The sequence below is a fragment of the Syngnathus typhle genome, linkage group LG19, assembly GCF_033458585.1.
Source record: "Syngnathus typhle isolate RoL2023-S1 ecotype Sweden linkage group LG19, RoL_Styp_1.0, whole genome shotgun sequence".
NCBI lineage: Eukaryota > Metazoa > Chordata > Actinopteri > Syngnathiformes > Syngnathidae > Syngnathus > Syngnathus typhle.
In genome coordinates, this window is record NC_083756.1 from 2,359,531 (window position 1) to 2,376,826 (window position 17,296).

The following is a 17,296-nucleotide window of genomic DNA, read 5'->3' on the forward strand; positions in this document are numbered from 1 at the left end:
AATCAGAGATGTTTGGTGCAAAATGTTTGATGGGGTGAACCGGACACACCCAGTAATTCCAAAATGGTTTGAGAAAACAATTCTATCTGATGTGGAAAAATACTTCTCACGTGAACATAGCCACGCTTCCAATTGGATAAGAAAATTGCGAGCTGGGCAATAGATAACCGACCAATGGGATGGGAGAAATTTGAGAAATGGGTAATGAGGAAAAACATCAAATATGACACATTTTAGAGTATTCACTAACACACCATTGTTTGTTTACTATTAAAACGCGCTAATTCTTGAACGTCCTACTTTGATTTGAGAAAAGAAATCCAACGGATTTGGAAAAGTACTCGGCTCAGAAACATACCCTCGATTCCGATTGGATATAAACGGCCAATTGGATTTGCGTAAACTGAGCCGCCCAATCACAAGGCAGAATGAGGCTGCTATAAAAACGGTAGTAAACAAAGACGCTCAAGCTGTAGTTAGCATCGACCCGTACTGGGTGTCTCTTGCTGAATGTTGCGGGACAAACTCGTCCGGATCAGCGGCTGACTGCGGGGGAAACGCGTCTCTGAAGCGAATGAAGAAACTCCTAATCTTTCACTTCACATACAGAGGACTTCGTACGAAAGGAAAAAAGAGTAAACGGAGGAAATGGAGTATAAATTGCGAAAGGCTGAACCAAAGGACGTGCCTGATATATTACGACTGGTGAAGGTAGCCCCACACGGCAGTTATACATAGCTCGCTTTTAATCTCAAATGCATCACTTGGAAGTGGGTCAGATCAGCCGCACTCAAACATATGCACGAATACAGTTCGCCTCGACCTGTTTTTAATCCAAACCATAACAATAATTGGAAATAATTTGGTCGATGGCGTTGTCATAGGCTGACCCATCATAACGAGAGCAAAAAATGTAGACATCATAGACCATAAAGTACCGAAAGTGTTCGAGCGTGACGTCACCGTCGTCATTCTTTGTTCTGGGTCCGGTGACTCTCGTCCGCTTTACTTGCGTAAACAGCAGCTGGTGTCCGGTCAGCAAGATCTATTACATATATGTGTAGGCGTGTTTTTGTTTATATATATATATATATAAATGGATGTTCTTTAATAAAGCATCCACAATGAAACGCTTGTAAGGTTTAATGTGTTTTTACTGCGAGTGTGAATGTGCGCACTGAACAAAAGCCTTCTTGTTTAAAGGAACTTGCCAAGTATGAAGACATGGAGAACCAGGTGACGCTGACTGAACAAGGTAAAAACCACGGGTGGTATAAAACAAAGATTCCATTTTTTTTTTAAGTATATAATAAATAAGGTTGTACATGGATCTCAAATATCCCTGGTAACTTCCCTTGAGGATTAATGGTAACTAATTAGAAATTCAGGGTAATGAATGTAATGTTTTATGGATAGCCGTTCTCGACTTTCACAGTTTAAAATACACAAAGTGTAACTATTTGTTTTAGGTCTCTCTTCTACCGAGCGTGACATCAATCCGCCCGAAGCCTTGGCTCTAAATAATTGAATGTTTGTCGTCGCAGAGCTCCTGGAGGATGGCTTCGGCGAGACGCCGTTCTACCACTGCATCATCGCTGAAGTCCCAGGAGGGGACGCCAGCCAAGGTCAGCAAGGCCGTAGCGTCATGGAAAGAAAATGCCTCACTTCCTCCCTGTGTTGGGGGAGGGCAAATGGAATGCCGAGCCAAGCATTTATTCCATTTCCTAGAGCCCATGTACTCACAAGTAGGACAACTACATGTTGCTAGTGAGGCAAATTCTGCCAGTTGACATTTGAATGCGATTAGTAAAACACCAGATGGTAGCTTCACATAAATGAAAATCATTAGTATAATTCAAAGTCATTCGAGCCAATTTGTTATTTTACGAGCGATGATCAAAGTGCGCATGTTGACGAAAGTGTGGAATGTGCTGTGGGAGCAGACTCCAAGGTGGTGGGCTTCGCCATGTACTACTTCACGTACGACCCCTGGGTGGGCAAACAGCTCTACATGGAGGAGTTCTACGTGATGGACGACTTTCGAGGTAGGGGGACGAGCATCCGCTAACGCCCGCCGTCGTGCTCCGCTCACATTTACGCGTCTTGTGTCTCGCAGGCCTCGGCATCGGCTCGGAGATCCTGCGGCGGCTCAGCGATGTGAGTGGCGGCAACACACTAATTTTGTCTAATTGAAGATCCTCAACTCACTTCTACTTAGACGCAGGGATGTCAAACTATTTTTTTCCGCGGGCCGCATTGTAGTCATAGCTTCTTTCAGAGGGCCATTATGACTGTCAACCCAAATAAAACAAACTGACAAATAACTAGTTTTCGAATCAGACGAGTAAAAACTGGTCAAATGTTTAAAAAAAAGATATTTAAAGTGAAGACAATTTGCAATTCTAGTAATGACACGAATTTGATTAGCAATTTTTCTTCGCGGGCCACATAAAATGATGTGGCGGGCCGTATCTGGCCCCCGGGCCTTGAATTTGACACCTGTGACGTAGAGCGTAGTTCAGTGTAATGACTTGAGTTTTTCGCCCCGCCCCCTCGTAGCTGGCAGTGAAGACACGCTGCACCGGTATGATGTTCGTAGTGGCCGAGAACAACGAGGTGTCCATCCAGTACTACAAGCGTCGCGGCGCCGAGGACCTCTCTCAGGAGGAGGGCTGGCGGCTCTACCGCTTTGACAAGAGCAGTCTCGTTAAGATGGCCACACCCACTGAGGAGTGACGGCGCCGGGAGAGGGAAGGTTTCAGTTATTAAATAAAAACCGAGAAATCATTTATTGAAATGTTGGCTTGATGCCGCCTGCTTAAGTCACTAAGCTATAACAAAATGTAATCACACACAATGTCAAAAGTTTGCTCCAAGATTTTGATTGTATTCCAACAGACTTTAACAAGTTAGTCCAACATAAATGGGCATAGTGAGCATTCAACACATACCTGTGCACAATAAAGATAAATTAATTTAAATGGTGATTTTGTGTGTGCATGGCTTGTTCAACTTCAGCTGGATGTGCCGCCGCTCTCCCCCCGCTCAGTCTTGTCAGGCTTGACAAACAAGTTTTTCTTTTGTTTATGGTTGCAACTCAAATCTTACACATGCTAATTGAGATAAGCCCCTCTCTGAGACTCACCTTGTGTTTGCTAAATGGCGGCTCTTTCCATAGTGTTTCCATGGCGACGCGACCTTGCTTAACCCACACCCACGCCGAGTCGCGACTCACCTGTGAGAACAAACAATGTGGGAAGGGTTTTATTACCCCTGGTTGCCAGTCAAGGTTTCGGGCCAGATTTGAACCCAGAATCTCTGGACTGTGAGCCAAACATGCTCACCCCTACTTCACAATGTTGCCTCTCACCACAAACCCAAACAATAAGAACCACGAGATAGGGAATAAACCATGTGGACCTTGAAAAGCGAAATAGGGAATAAACCATGTAGACCTTGAAAAGCGAAGCGGCCTGCTGAGGGTAGAACATGGATGCGCTGAGCGCCATGAGGCCCAGCGGAAACGCCACACGCTTCACCTTCGAACCTGAAGACCAAACAAACACGCTGTCAGAGTGTCGAACTCAGGCAATCTCTCACCTTCACCCGAAACTCGTTCAGACAAAATAAAGCGTAAACGTGCCTTATCACGCTCAGCTGCTGTTGGAGCGCTTTTATAACAGTACGACTTAGCTTGTTTCCATGTCTTCAACGGGGTTTCAATGTTTTTTAAGAAATAAAAATATTTTTGTAACATTGTTGTGGATGGGAGGTCACCTTTGGCCAAGTAAAGTCCCAGCAAGCCAGAGAAGCCCACCACTGCCATGCTGGGGTACAGATCAGGGGGTGGATCGTTGAAAAATTGGTACACAGCTGAAAGAGGACACCGCAAGCTTTGTGTCTTTTTTTTTTGTCCTTTTGGATTAGCATAAAACCTGAGGAAATCTTGTAATGGCGGCTGCTACCTGTGACTGCGGTGGTGGATGCGGCGACAGCAGGCTCCACCCTTCTGTACACATCCTATGGAAAGTCAAACACACGACTGTCACGTCCAAAAAAGCTTTTAATAACTTATTTAAAAGTTTCCTAACCTCAACTTTGTCCGCCGCTGCCCTTCCTGCTTTCTGTAAACACAATGCAGATGTGAAACCATAAAACCTTTGCTGTCTTGTGATTTCTTCAAATTCTCATGGCCATTTGAGCATTCACTCCAGATCCTTGATCCTTGGTGTGCGTTTCAAGCACATCATACCTGACATTGATTTGTGTATGGTTCTGCCAATTTCCTCAGTGATGCCACGCTCTGTTCCAACTGTCCCGCTGCCGCCAATGGATCCACCCGGGGCTGCTCCTCCTCGGCTCTGCTGTACAGAGATGGCAGCTAAAAAAAAAAAAAACTGAATCTGATCATTTCTTCCATCTTTGTATATTTCTTTAGTGGTCTGCACAGTACTGCTCACCTCGTCGATACTCATGGCCGGCTGCGCGTTTTTCTTTGGAGCCTCGCAAGCGGCAGCACTCGGCAGCAGTCCAGGAGCTGCGGCAAACAGCGACACCTGCAGGAGTAACGAGAACACGACAATTACATCACACCAACTTCAAGATAAGTCACCTTCGCTTCAATAAAAAATACTTGTTTAAAAACGGTATACGACAAAAACAACAGGATTTTCATCAACGCTTAAGCACCTTCCCATTAATACTTACTACTATCAGTTAGCATGAATGTAATTGTTTAACAGTCAACTGTTAGCAACTAGCTAATGTTAGCAGTAATCTTGCGCAGCAGTAAATTGTCGAACTAGAATTAACTACTTTACTGCAGTCACATGCACGAGACGGAGTATTGTGTCAACGCCAAAGTAGGCTTCGCGTTTGAGAAACGTGCGACAGTAAATACTAATTTACCAGTTTCACGTATGACATCTTCCGTCGCAAATACCTTCGCTTTCTACGGCAAGTCGTAGAGGTTACACGCATGCGCAGTCCTCCTTAAAAGCTAAAGGACTATTCTGATTATAATATTTAAATTAAACTGACAGCCAGAATCCATCCAATATGAACATTTATTTCTGGGAAGAAGTTACAAACATTTCCAAAGAAGATTTACCCAGATAACATGTTCATTTGATCCTGCCCTCTTTCTAATTCAGCGCTAGCAAGGTACTGTTAAGGGATGCAACAATTGATTGATTAATCACAAATTATCAATCCGATTCATCGATTAGTTGGAAAAAAAAGACCAATCGATTATTAACTAATCGTTAAAGTATTACTGTGTATATATATATATATGTATGTATATACAGTATATATACTGTATGTGGATATACGTTTATCTTCTACTCTGTTTGCTTACTGACGGACTAAAGGATGCTGCGAGTTGGCAAGGTAACACTTTTTCATCACATTTCTTCTTTGACAGCAATATGGGAGTAAGTAAACGCACACATGAACCTTAAAAAGATCCACTTGCACACATTCCTCAGGCAATCGGTTTGACACTTCTGTGGCCGTTTAAAAAACAAAAAAAAACAAAAACAAATGATGTGCCAAGAAAAAAAAAAAGACCCGTTTAAAAAAAAAAAGTGCATAGTTAAAATAACAGTAGTTACAAGGTGAACATGCGAGAAATGAAGTGGAACCGATAACCCCCACCAAGTGAGGGAAAATATGAGCTGACATTGCGTGGAATGTGTCGATTTAAAAAATTGAAGTGAAACATGCTGTTCGAGCACACAGCAACACGCAGGTTCCGCAGATGTTGCCATGGTAACAACTTTACTCCAGGCAGTTTGGAATCTGTGAAATTGAATTTGGTAGCATTAACAGAAATGAAAAATAATTTAAAAAAAAGGAGGCATCTTGGCAACTATATTTTTCAGTCTTGCGCAGTCCCCCCAAAAATAAAAGATGACTTTATGTCTCAATAATAAATAAAGCAACACATGACTGCATAGCTTGCTAAATAAATAACATTAAAACACTGCATCAGTATGTTCTGAGCCCTTTGCACAAGAACATGAACAGACAGAACCAAACCCGGGCGGTCACCTAAATACGACAAACGTTGAGTGCTGATTGGGTGAGAATTCTACAGTACAAACCAAGCAGAACAGAGTGTGCGTGTACCGAGTGTCATGACCCGACAAAGGGATGCACTAGAAGCCCAAAAACCATTTTCTTATGAAAGTTAACTCAACTTCAGCAAATGCTAATTTAATTCAATTTGTGTGTGTGTGTGTGTGTGTGTGCCCTCGAGAGTAAAACAGTAGCTGCACGAGTTCAAACCTCATTCAGTGCGTCAGGTTATTGATTATTCATTCTATATAACATTTCTACGAGAACATGAATAATTTCATTTCACTGCTGCTGACTTTGGAAGTTGAGCTTCCAGTGCGTTGAACGGGAAAGCGAGAAACCGCCCAAACAGGTACAATCCAAACCGTCCCCCACCCCCCGACATCTTCTAAGAAAGCAAAGTGTGAAAGTGTTTGGAACCTCAACGACACTCAGGTGTCCGTGTGCTAGGACACGCTTTGTCCTCACGAGGAAAACAATTCAGCACAGTAATAGAACAGGCTGTCTTATTCGTGATGTTTTTTTTTCCTCTCCCTTCCTTCCACTACAATATGACATTTTTGTCTGCCCCCAAGTTGAACTAGTTGATACAACTAGTACATAGTTTTATCTCACTAGTAAAATGTTGTTGTCCTATTGGTATGCCAAAGATGCGTTCAGATAAAGTGTGAATTGTCTTATTGATGAGGGATATTAAGGGTATCGAATCAATGCTCAAATGGTTTTCCGTATAATGTGTGCCAAGAAGACCACTAAGCTTAGCCTTGAGTCATGCGCAGAAATGTCATACAATCAAAGTGGAAGGCAGTGTGGGGGGGGGGGACCTCGTAAGACTCATTTGAGTATGTGGACAATTCAGCGTACGAGTAGGATACGGAATAAATGCTTCCCCCGTGTGTAAAAAAGGGAAAAAGTGTGTCCAGTGCGTAGCAGACCTCAGCTGCAGCGTCTGACGTGCTCCAGCACGTACTCTGGGAAGTGCAGGGTGCACACCTGCAGCCCGTCCAGTTTGCAAGGCATCCGGGGATACTCGTCCTCCTTCCACTTGTTGTCGCCGGGGTCAAAGGTGAGAATAGAGTCGCTGTAGTGTCCGTTGTAGCACAGGCCGCCCAGCACCATAATCTGGCGCTCCAGCACGGCCACCCCGTGGCCGCTGCGGCCGATGGGCATGGACGCCAGGATGGTCCATTCGTCAGCCTCCGGGTCGTAGACCTCGGTGGACGGGCAGCCCTGCGACTCAAAGGAGGCGCGCAGGATGACGCACACGCCGCCGAACACGTACAGCTTGCCATTGTGGGAGATCATCTTGTGGAAGCAGCGGGCGTAATTCATTTTGGATTTGTTCTCCCAGCAGCCGGCATGGGACCCCGGCAGAGGCGCGCCGCGGCCCCCGCGCGTCCGGAGAGAGTCCGACCCGCTCGAACCCCCTCCTTCCGCCGTCGCTCCTCCTCCCGCCGAAGCTTCCCGGCCTGGATCGAAGACGCACACCTGCTTGGAGGTGGACGAGGACGTGATGCCGCCCGTGATGTAGAGCTTCCCGCCCAGGACGGTCCCTTCGTGTCCGTACTTGTTGACAGGGTACGGGTCCACAAACTCCCAGCGGTCCTCGGTGATGTCATAGCGCTCTGTGGAGTAGAAGGTCTCGTCCCGCGTGCGCCCTGCCACCGCGTAGATGAACTTTCCGATGACGCCGACGGCGAACTCTGACCTGCAAAGTGACAACGGGCGACCAGACAGTGGCGTGATGCTCGCAATGTCAGCCCGAGGGCACGTTGATGACAAGCTCTGACCTAGGCACCGACATGTCCGCCATGCGCAGCCAAGAGTTCTGCCGGGGATCGTAGCGGTACACTTTGGACGACGCGTGAAACTCGCCGTCGGGCCCAAGCTCCTCCCCTCCCAGCAGGAAGGCGAAGTTGTTCACGATGGCCAGGCAGTCGGGTCTCAGCGGCACCTGGGGCCCCTCCAGCTCCCACCACACCTGCGGGACCAAGCGGGTTACTGCACCGAGCTCGCCGTCACGACGCGGGTGTCGCCGATTAGCACCTTGGGGCGCTGCAGCAGCAGGATTTTGCTGTTCACCATGCTGTGGCCGATCATGCCCCGGAAGACGGCTGTCTGCGGCCGCTGCGAGCGGATGCGATTGGCGCGTGTCTCCGCCAGAGGCTGCTGGTTGACGTCGTGGAAGTAGGCCAGGGCCTGCTCCACCTCCTGCCGCAGCTGCCTTGAGTAACGGTAGAACTCCGACGTCTTCACCTGCGGGCGGGAGTGCGGAACCAAATGTAAAAAATAGTTTGATCTTAGTGAAGTCATCTCCAGGGACTACTTGTCACCTTCTCAAAGATGTTTGCGGGCGTCATGAGGCAGAAGCGAACCGACTGGATGATGGTGTCTGTGTGTCTCCAGCGCCGCCGGTCATGTCGCAGCCACGACTGCACCGCCTCGTACAGCTCAATTTCCGGGTAGCGACTCAGGGTGTCGCTGTTCAGGTAGGCCTGGGGGACACAGGAAAAGAAAAGTTGCTTGATTAGCGCTGACTGTAACTAACTGACCAAGGTTTACCCAAATTTATTAGAAACATTTTTTACACATCCTAACTTATTTACTTTAAGCATCAAGGAACCAGTAAAGTAACTAGTTACTATTTAAAAGTAACCGTGGAAAACCTGTAATCTCTCCAAGCTGAGGTAGGACAGGAAGTCGGCTCGGCTCATGAGCGGGACAAAGTTCTCCAGGAGGAAGTTGTCCAGTTGCTCCTGGACGCCTTCCACTCCCACGCTGAAGTCCTCCAAGAGCCGCATGACCTCGGCACAGTTCTCCAGGCAGATCTTGGCCAGCAGGAAGGAGCAGCAGAACTCTACCGCCTCCGTCAGCTGCACGTACATCGCCGCCTGCCGCCACACGCACAGCGGGACGTCATGTTCAACGACAGTCCATCCGTCAAAGACACATATTAAGTAATTCCTAAAATTGCATGGTGACTTCACCTGAAGGATCTCCTGCACGGTGGGCATGCTGAGCTCCAGCGAGCCGTAGTACATGAAGCGAAGGATGTGCCCGAAGCCCGCTGCCGTCAACCCCTTCAAGTGGATCTTTTCCTGGTCCCGCTCCCTCATGTCCGCTGTGAACATGACTCGAAAGTAGTCACTCTGAGTGGCCAAGAGCGCTTTGTGGGCCTAAAGGAGACATCGGTGACAATTGTTATATCGCAACCACTGGTCTTCCGAGGTCATCACAAGTCTACACAACCTGATGCGCCCGATAAGCACGACGTTGCCGTCACAAACCTGGAACTGATGCTCGTCGATCATCAGCGTGACGTCCAGGAGCAGGCGCTCCTCGTACAGCGCCCGGAAGCCCGACGACACGCTCCCATCATGCACCTGGGATAGATACACCTCCACATCCACCCCCGACATAGCACACCTAATGGTGGCGGGAAATATTAAAAACACACAGTTGAATAAATGTTAAGTGGTGCAGAAAATGGATGGGATTATTTTTTTTATACACTTGCCTCTGATTGGCCACAGGCATGTCAGATGGAGTTGTCCCAGCCAATCAGAGGACAGTGCCCCACTGTGTCCAGCTGATGCGAACAAAGACCCTCAGTCAGTGTCAATGACCTGGGAATTTTTCATTAAAATAAAATAGCAGCACACGAGAGGATGATGAAGCCGTTTCAAAAGACTGGAGATGAGGAAGGTGGCGGTTAAAGTGTTTTGCACTCACAGCTTCTGATGTCTTGACTCAAAGCGGTTGCTGGCATTTCCTGTGTTCTTGTTTCCAGCCTGGTTTGACACATTGCAAAAGAGGAGTCAGGTTCACAGCACATCTCCCACCCTGATGCAGTGACTTGCTTGCAGTGCTTCATTTGTATATGCAGTATAAATATCATTCTACATTTGTTTAATTATAAGTGTCCAAAGATTTGGGGATGTTGGTGGTAAAAAAGCCATTCAATTTTAAAATATTGTGAAAATTTTTAGACTTTATGGGAATGTAGTAAATAGTACCCAAGATGCCCTGAATGAGCAACATATTGTAAAGTTGCTAAATTAAAATGAGTGTTTTACGCTTAAAATATTACCTGGCTAGCCTAAAGTTCAACCTTGAAGTTACAATGTTTTGCCTTGATGCCCAAACAAAGGTACGTGACAGCACCGCCGTTGTGATTGCAAAGCTGCCTAACTAATCCAAACCGATATTAACATGAAACACCGAGGCGCCGAACGACCGTGATCATACGTCTCCAACTGTCAGAACAACATTGTTTACCGGTGTCGGGAGCGGCGGGGCTCCGAATGGGCTGGACCAAGGATAACAACTTAGCCTAGCGGCTAAACGAGGCGTCTCACCTCCGCGCTGAGAATCCACACGAGCTTTCCTCGCTTCGGACATGGAGCGATGCCGTTAGCTCCGGAATGAGAGATTACTGCAGCGACCCACCTCCATGGTGTCAGCCCTCAGCCAGAGCCCCAGAGCCCCGGTTGGGCTCAACAGCAGACGGCTAGCAAACCAAATCGATCCGTAGGCTTTGTGGATGCCATTTTCTAGCTTTGCGTCACGTCCTATTTTACCGGAAGTGGAGGCAAGTGTTTGAGAAATTAAAATACTGTATAATATAAATGGGCAATCTTTTTTTTGTCATTTTATTCAAAAATAGTAACATAAATCACAAATTAACCAAATTTCCACGTTTTACTCTTAAATGTGTCACTCAACTCTCCATGCGATTCTCGAAAAGACTACAAATGACATTACTGGACTCCAAGAGACCAGTTGATGATGTCATCCATCCACGACGGACCCGACACGCGAGTAACGTACACTACTGATCTCTACTCACTGGAGACAAAACTCGTTTGTTGATATTGTCAACGGTTTGGAGGAACTCCTTTATTAAACATACGCGAAGCGCTTTGGCTGGCCGTTAGTGGAGTCCCCGTTTTATTTTTATTTAAAATTTGGACTGTACCTTCAAGTTGCATCAGCCGTAGTAAAAGGACCCTATTGCGTTATTGTTCAGGTAAAGGCAATTTAAGTGAAACAGTTTTTTTCACGAACACATGTTAAATTTACTATGATGTAAAACGACCCAAAGTTCAATTGATCACACATTATAGCAGAATAATTCATTTCATTCAATTCGGGCATTGTCCACGGCTACCTTTTCCTCCCTCCCTTCCTTTTCCAGTCAAGATGGCGGGCGACGAGTCGGGTACAACGCTGGGCCAGCCTCATTTGGCCAAACAGGACCTCAGTAGTTTGGTAAGTGCTTCACGAAAAACACTGACACCTTTGTGATTTCATGAGCAAGACTTTATCCGTTTTTATCGAAGATGAGCTGCAATAGATATCTTGTTTGTTGCCCGCTAAGCTGCTGCTCCGCCTCTGCCATCACCCGGCACACGACGGCTGGCTAGTAGTTGTAAGAGAGAGAGTCAGAGTCAGCTTTATTGTCAATTCCTTCATGCCAAGACACACAAAGAAATCGAAATTACGTTTCCCCTATCCCACGGTGACGAGATACAGTACACGATAAACATACAAGTAAACAACGTAAAATAAAAACAAGAAGGCACAAAGAATGAACAATAAGAGTGATGAATAAATAATAAATAAACAAATAACACGGTAAATAAGAGGAGCAAAACGGAGCAAGAGCAGACAGTCAGAACTAGGGGTGTAAATCGCGGGTTTTGTCACGATACGATATCATATCAATACACAGAAGCATGATCCGATATTTGCCGATATCTTAAAGCCTGATTCATTCACGATACATCACGATATAGGGCTCTACGATCGATATAGAACAATATCCTAATTTATAACAATTAATACGCAAAATCAACAAGGTACTGCAAACTCTTTATTTAGGAAATTACAAAGTGCTTCCAAACGAATGACTTGAAGCCCAAAGGGGAGCGAGTTTCCTCGTCTTCTTGGACACTAGCCATAGCACCAGCCCAGGAGCCTTGTAGTTGTCTGCTCCCCTTTCACGTGCCTGCTCTGCTCACAACACAACACGCCGCGCACTGCTCCCGGAAAGAGGAAGCAAGCAACAATGAACTGGATATCAAGATAGTCGCGTCTAATGTCCGAGGTCAAAAACGGGCGATATACGTTGATCAATGTTTACGTTTAGCATCGATGCCAACAAATCGTAGAGCATTATATCGATTAATCGATGTGTATCAATGAATCGTTACACCTCTAGTCAGAACACAGCGCAAGAGTACAGGACGCCACGCAGAAGGGGGGAGAGAGTTCAGGACCCTAACAGCCTGGAGATCACAAACACCGCCAGTGGCGAGCAGTGCTGGCATACCACCACAGAGTCCCGGCACCCTCCGTCACGGATGTAGACGCACATCCCACCTCCTCACGACTTTCCCCCTCGTACAATGGCCCGGTCCGCCCGATAGCACGCTAGCCGCTCCAGATGCACAGCGGAGTCTGGAATGATGACGGTCAACCAAGTCCCAGTGAACACGAGCACACAGCAGTTACGCACTGTCCGGTTCGTAGATCTCAGGAGGCGAAAGCTAAAGCTGGGTTGGCCGCCAGCCTGGCCCGGACGCCCCCGCTCTCGCCTCTCTTCAGCCTCCTCGCACACCGCTTCCGACGCTTCCCAACCGGGGGAGGAATAGCAGGCGAGTCCGGCGACGCTTCAAGACGGAGCAGACCGAGCGCCTTTAATGTCCCCGCTTCAAAGTCCAGAACGCCACAAAACTCGCTTTCGCCGATGTTGAGCAGAACCAGCCCGCTGCACTTGTAGCACAACCCAGTACGACGAGACGAACACACAAAACTGTCGGACAAACCCACATTAAACGACAAAACAAAACACCGTTCGGGACAGAGAGAGGCCGCTGCGTGTGCACCCGCCGCCATCTTACTTCCTTAGCTAACGAATTCGATTTTATTGACACTTGATTACGTCTTGATATAATATTTTGATGGCAAATTGCTGTATTCCACTCAGTACTTTTAACGACAATCCACATATCCATATGCTTATGTAGACAGACAATAAATGAATATCACAAGACCAATATGACACATGACTAGTTGTGAGACGTCCACATAAACAGTACATCCATCTGTTTCAACTCGAATGTGTTGTTTACCTCTGCAGAATGTGTCCCAGCTGACGACTCTGTCCCCCGAGATCATCAGCAGGCAGGCCACCATCAATATCGGTACAGCCGTAGAATGAACACCATCAAAATTCACACATCGCTCTCCATTGATTAGTGCGACCAACCAAGTTCTTGTTTTTAATCCCAGGCACCATCGGTCATGTGGCGCACGGAAAGTCCACAGTGGTGAAAGCCATCTCGGGTGTTCACACCGTGCGCTTCAAAAATGAACTGGAGAGGAACATCACCATCAAGCTCGGCTATGCTAATGCTAAGGTACGCTTGGCATCGAGGCTCTGATGCTGATGCTAACTGCCCCCATGTTGTCGCATTAGATCTACATGCTGGACGATCCCAGCTGTCCTAGGCCCGAATGCTATCGCTCCTGTGGGAGCAGCACCCCTGATGAATTCCCCACAGACATCCCTGGCACCAAAGGCGATTTTAAACTTGTCAGGTGAGTCGGACTTTCTTCTGACCAAAAATGTTAAATGTAGCACTGTGTGTCTGAAAGTAATCGGTCTCCCGTAGACACGTGTCCTTCGTGGACTGTCCCGGTCACGACATTTTGATGGCGACTATGTTGAATGGAGCTGCCGTCATGGATGCCGCTCTCCTCCTCATCGGTGAGTTGTTTCGTCCGTATCAATGTCGAGGTGTGTGACCGGTGAGTTAATGTTTTGGTCCTTCTAGCGGGCAACGAGTCGTGTCCACAGCCGCAGACGTCGGAGCATCTGGCCGCCATCGAGATCATGAAGCTGAAGCACATCCTCATCCTGCAGAACAAAATCGATCTGGTAAAGGAGAGCCAGGCCAAAGAGCAGTATGAGCAGATCCTTACCTTCGTGCAGGGTGAGAGCCAAAGACGATGCAAATGCAACATCATTTTTTTCCCCTTAATACAGTGGACAAAAATGTGCTTCAATCGGTCTAACTCAAGTTTTGGGTTTCCATCTAAACCAATGTCCTTCATGTCCACACTGATTGACAGGTACGGTGGCTGAGGGCGCCCCCATCATTCCCATCTCTGCTCAGCTCAAGTACAACATCGAGGTGGTGTGCGAGTACATCGTCAAGAAGATCCCTGTCCCTGTGCGAGACTTCACCTCGGAGCCCAGACTCATTGGTGAGAAACCCACGAAAACCGCTCTTAACTTGGCGTTTGGCATTTGAGTGTATTTGCCCACCACCAATGCTTCGTGTATTGTTTGTCCTCATCTTGTAGTCATCAGATCATTTGACGTCAACAAACCTGGCTGTGAAGTCGACGATTTGAAAGGTGGCGTGGCAGGAGGGAGTATCCTGAAGGGTGTCCTCAAGGTGAGATACTGGGGGGAAAAAAAAAAGTCTTCCATGATGACATGAGCGTTAACAGTCTCTCGGTGCCTGCAGGTAGGCCAGGAGATCGAGGTGCGGCCAGGCATTGTGTCCAAGGACCATGAAGGAAAGCTGATGTGCAAGCCCATCTTCTCCAAGATCGTCTCGCTGTTCGCTGAACACAACGATCTCCAGTACGCTGCACCCGGAGGCCTCATTGGTACGTCCGTCCGTGTTGACGGTTTGGTGTTGAAGTGAACCGTTTGCTGATTTACGTATATATCTGTCTGGTTCTTATGAACTCTGACCTTGGGACAGGTGTGGGTACCAAGATAGACCCAACGCTGTGTCGAGCTGATCGCATGGTGGGTCAGGTGCTGGGTGCCGTCGGGGAACTGCCGGAGATCTTCACCGAGCTGGAGATCTCATACTTCTTGCTCAGGCGGCTGCTGGGTGTGCGCACGGAGGGAGACAAGAAGGCCGCCAAGGTGAGCGCAGCGTCACGGGATGTTCATGCTCATCCATGTTTGTTGCATACAGCCGTCGTCGATGCTAATCGTCAAACATGTCAATGGTGTTCTGCATTGTTTATTAGCATCAAGCTAAGCGGACTTTACTGACACCCTCACAGGTCCAGAAGCTGTCAAAGAACGAAGTGCTGATGGTGAACATCGGCTCGCTATCCACAGGCGGCCGTGTCAGCGCCGTCAAAGCTGATCTGGCTAAGATCGTCCTCACCAACCCCGTCTGCACCGAAGTCGGAGAGAAGATTGCTCTAAGTCGACGTGTGGAGAAACATTGGCGGTGAGGAACTTTGGCCACAGTAGAGATTCTTCATTCTGTCATCTGATTCGCTTCCCCTTTTCCACTTTGCAGTCTGATCGGCTGGGGGCAGATCAGGAGGGGCGTGACCATCACGCCCACGGTGGATGACGACTGAAAGAAGAAGGGGGCCGTTACCGTTGCAGCGTCCCTATCAGGCATCGCAAACGTCACATTGGTCTTGTTCAATTTTCTCCTCCTGTTTGTTCTTTTCTCGCCGGAAGGACAAACAGGAATGACGCTAGCATATTTGGGACTGGCACGAACATCTTCCGCCAACAGTGCGGCGAACATTCACTAATAAAAGTTTGGAACTAACTTTTTGTTGCATCTCAATGAAGGCAAATAGCCACAAGTCTGTGCACTTGGCTGATATGATGCAAGTAGAAACCATAGGTTAAAATTTACACATCAGCCCAGCTGTTATTTAATATTTTGTGTAAGTTTGCGTGTGGTCAGCATTGCAGTAATAGGAAGAAGAAAACTGTCAAGGTAACCATTAGAGACAAGATGACACTAGATCAGGTATGGGCAAACTACGTCCCGCGGGCCACATCCGGCACACGGGACCGTTTAATCCGGCCCGCCAACCCTGAATAAATTGTATTAAACATTTTTTTGGGTCATTTTGCCTGCGATGACTGCGTTTCCCCAGTAGATGGGGAACCGCTCGCCTGCGCATTTACTACCGGAAGCCGTGTGAGAAAGCTCGGTGCACACTCACAAGTGCGTGTACGTACTCAGTAGTACGGACATGGCGCACTCGCGCTCAACTTGTATCAGTACGGACATGGCGCACTCGCGCTCTACTTGTATCAGTCCCTAATTTAGAGCGTGGGCTGTGACAGCATTCTTGCAATTCGCGCGCTGAGCTTTCAGATGCAGTTTTGCGCTAAAGCCACCCACAAACCTTCCCCTGGAATCCTTCCATTAAAATGAGTCGCCCAAGGAAAAGCAAGGTGGACACTGAGTGCCGAGTGGCAAATTTGGCTCGACGTACGCGACGTGACGTTCAGCCAAATAATCATCATCATCAACCCGTCACAGATCGAGGTAAACGGACCAACACGTCGGATCTCTCCTAAGAATTGCCACAACAGATTTTACTCCAGACTATGACGCACTAGCAAAAAAGGGAGACCAACAACACTGTTCCCACTGAAAATGAAGGGGAGGCTCTCAAGTTTGTTGTAAAAAAAAAAATGCATTTTGAATATGATTTGTGCACATAGCAGGGATTGAAACTAGCGACCATTCTCATTTTCAAACAAAATGCATTTTGAATATGATTTGTGCACATAGCAGGGATTGAAACTAGCGACCATTCTCATTTTCAAACAATGCAGGATGCACAAGGACATTGATGCACCACATGTTTGCGACTAATCTTAACCTGTAAAGTTCTTAAGGCTTACTTTAAGCGAGTTTTTCACGTTTCCTCACCCCTGTTACCGGGTGTTTGTGAGTTAAAACTCTGCTCTGATTTTCAGATACGCCTCACCGTGTTGCAGCTTTGATTACTTTATTTGGATGTATGCTTTCACCGATTCTTCAAGATGATATATTTGGTCATAATGTTTGCCGTTTGATGTGATCTCATAAAATAAACATCTTTCATGATTAATCTGACCTGTAGGCACTTAAGTGATGGAGACTGTTATTCATAATAACAGTGTTATATTTTATGAGAATTACTGATAGCAGTTTTTTAGTGATTTGTTTTTTTTAATGCTGTTAATAAATGCATTTGTTTTCAAAAACCTTGTTTGGAATATCCATGCTTTACTACCTACTAAAGGCCTAAATCTTTTATGCAAGGACCTTTACAGGTCGTTTATATTAATTCACATTACGTCCATCTGCTCCTGGTTCGGCCCTCCGGTCCAAATTTAGAACCCAGTTCGGCCCGCGAGGCAAACAGTTTGCCC

At 47.0% G+C, this 17,296-nt stretch overlaps 4 protein-coding genes across 8 annotated transcripts; 2 read left to right on the top strand and 2 right to left on the bottom strand.

Moving 5' to 3' along the window:
- The first annotated feature begins 459 nt into the window (after window positions 1-459).
- On the top strand, window positions 460-2,981 carry LOC133143401 (diamine acetyltransferase 1-like). 3 transcript variants are annotated; one of them, XM_061265221.1, is made up of 6 exons: window positions 460-711; window positions 1,204-1,255; window positions 1,545-1,625; window positions 1,944-2,045; window positions 2,117-2,157; window positions 2,560-2,981. In XM_061265221.1, exons 1-6 carry the CDS (start codon window positions 649-651, stop codon window positions 2,734-2,736), a joined length of 516 nt encoding a protein of 171 aa, XP_061121205.1. In that variant the 5' UTR covers window positions 460-648; the 3' UTR covers window positions 2,737-2,981. The 3 variants fall into 3 exon arrangements, with proteins under 3 accessions (XP_061121205.1, XP_061121206.1, XP_061121208.1); XM_061265222.1 differs by lacking the exon at window positions 460-711 and adding an exon at window positions 740-1,060; XM_061265224.1 differs by lacking the exon at window positions 460-711 and having other exon boundaries at window positions 1,217-1,255; window positions 1,470-1,625.
- LOC133143400 (MICOS complex subunit MIC26-like) lies at window positions 2,860-5,003 on the bottom strand. 2 transcript variants are annotated; one of them, XM_061265219.1, is made up of 9 exons: window positions 4,909-5,003; window positions 4,461-4,556; window positions 4,253-4,381; window positions 4,092-4,124; window positions 3,966-4,020; window positions 3,778-3,873; window positions 3,456-3,547; window positions 3,146-3,235; window positions 2,860-3,077 (listed from the first exon to the last, which is right to left on the bottom strand). In XM_061265219.1, exons 1-9 carry the CDS (start codon window positions 4,978-4,980, stop codon window positions 3,015-3,017), a joined length of 726 nt encoding a protein of 241 aa, XP_061121203.1. In that variant the 5' UTR covers window positions 4,981-5,003; the 3' UTR covers window positions 2,860-3,014. The 2 variants fall into 2 exon arrangements, with proteins under 2 accessions (XP_061121203.1, XP_061121204.1); XM_061265220.1 differs by having other exon boundaries at window positions 2,860-3,059; window positions 4,909-5,002.
- A 49-nt stretch (window positions 5,004-5,052) lies between these two features.
- On the bottom strand, window positions 5,053-10,673 carry klhl15 (kelch-like family member 15). Of its 2 annotated transcripts, none has more exons than XM_061265217.1 (10): window positions 10,440-10,673; window positions 9,814-9,872; window positions 9,599-9,670; window positions 9,369-9,507; window positions 9,069-9,257; window positions 8,748-8,972; window positions 8,415-8,576; window positions 8,128-8,337; window positions 7,872-8,062; window positions 5,053-7,789 (listed from the first exon to the last, which is right to left on the bottom strand). In XM_061265217.1, the coding sequence occupies exons 3-10, from the start codon at window positions 9,616-9,618 to the stop codon at window positions 7,018-7,020; spliced, it is 1,908 nt and encodes a 635-aa protein (XP_061121201.1). In that variant the 5' UTR covers window positions 9,619-9,670; window positions 9,814-9,872; window positions 10,440-10,673; the 3' UTR covers window positions 5,053-7,017. The 2 variants fall into 2 exon arrangements, with proteins under 2 accessions (XP_061121201.1, XP_061121200.1); XM_061265216.1 differs by having other exon boundaries at window positions 9,599-9,707; window positions 10,440-10,672.
- A 186-nt stretch (window positions 10,674-10,859) lies between these two features.
- eif2s3 (eukaryotic translation initiation factor 2, subunit 3 gamma) lies at window positions 10,860-15,686 on the top strand. Its single transcript, XM_061265218.1, has 13 exons — window positions 10,860-11,110; window positions 11,279-11,352; window positions 13,226-13,289; window positions 13,378-13,505; window positions 13,565-13,686; window positions 13,761-13,855; window positions 13,923-14,081; window positions 14,221-14,355; window positions 14,455-14,549; window positions 14,622-14,766; window positions 14,865-15,034; window positions 15,178-15,350; window positions 15,423-15,686. The coding sequence occupies exons 2-13, from the start codon at window positions 11,284-11,286 to the stop codon at window positions 15,484-15,486; spliced, it is 1,419 nt and encodes a 472-aa protein (XP_061121202.1). The 5' UTR covers window positions 10,860-11,110; window positions 11,279-11,283; the 3' UTR covers window positions 15,487-15,686.
- The last annotated feature ends 1,610 nt before the right edge of the window (window positions 15,687-17,296 follow it).

What these genes read in the sequence shown, in the direction of transcription:
- LOC133143401 (XM_061265221.1), top strand. Translation starts at nt 649, where the DNA reads ATGGAGTATAAATTGCGAAAGGCTGAACCAAAGGACGTGCCTGATATA. An exon ending in CGTGATGGACGACTTTCGAG is followed by an intron (nt 2,046 to 2,116) that starts GTAGGGGGACGA and finishes TGTGTCTCGCAG; the next exon opens with GCCTCGGCATCGGCTCGGAG. An exon ending in TCCTGCGGCGGCTCAGCGAT is followed by an intron (nt 2,158 to 2,559) that starts GTGAGTGGCGGC and finishes GCCCCCTCGTAG; the next exon opens with CTGGCAGTGAAGACACGCTG.
- LOC133143400 (XM_061265219.1), bottom strand. Translation starts at nt 4,980, where the DNA reads ATGCGTGTAACCTCTACGACTTGCCGTAGAAAGCGAAGGTATTTGCGA. An exon ending in CGGCCATGAGTATCGACGAG is followed by an intron (nt 4,382 to 4,460) that starts GTGAGCAGTACT and finishes TTTTTTTTTTAG; the next exon opens with CTGCCATCTCTGTACAGCAG. An exon ending in CGCCATTTAGCAAACACAAG is followed by an intron (nt 3,078 to 3,145) that starts GTGAGTCTCAGA and finishes CATAAACAAAAG; the next exon opens with AAAAACTTGTTTGTCAAGCC.
- klhl15 (XM_061265217.1), bottom strand. Translation starts at nt 9,618, where the DNA reads ATGCCTGTGGCCAATCAGAG. An exon ending in ATGCCTGTGGCCAATCAGAG is followed by an intron (nt 9,508 to 9,598) that starts GCAAGTGTATAA and finishes CGCCACCATTAG; the next exon opens with GTGTGCTATGTCGGGGGTGG. An exon ending in GCGGACATGTCGGTGCCTAG is followed by an intron (nt 7,790 to 7,871) that starts GTCAGAGCTTGT and finishes GTCACTTTGCAG; the next exon opens with GTCAGAGTTCGCCGTCGGCG.
- eif2s3 (XM_061265218.1), top strand. Translation starts at nt 11,284, where the DNA reads ATGGCGGGCGACGAGTCGGGTACAACGCTGGGCCAGCCTCATTTGGCC. An exon ending in GATCCTTACCTTCGTGCAGG is followed by an intron (nt 14,082 to 14,220) that starts GTGAGAGCCAAA and finishes ACTGATTGACAG; the next exon opens with GTACGGTGGCTGAGGGCGCC. An exon ending in TCCTGAAGGGTGTCCTCAAG is followed by an intron (nt 14,550 to 14,621) that starts GTGAGATACTGG and finishes CGGTGCCTGCAG; the next exon opens with GTAGGCCAGGAGATCGAGGT.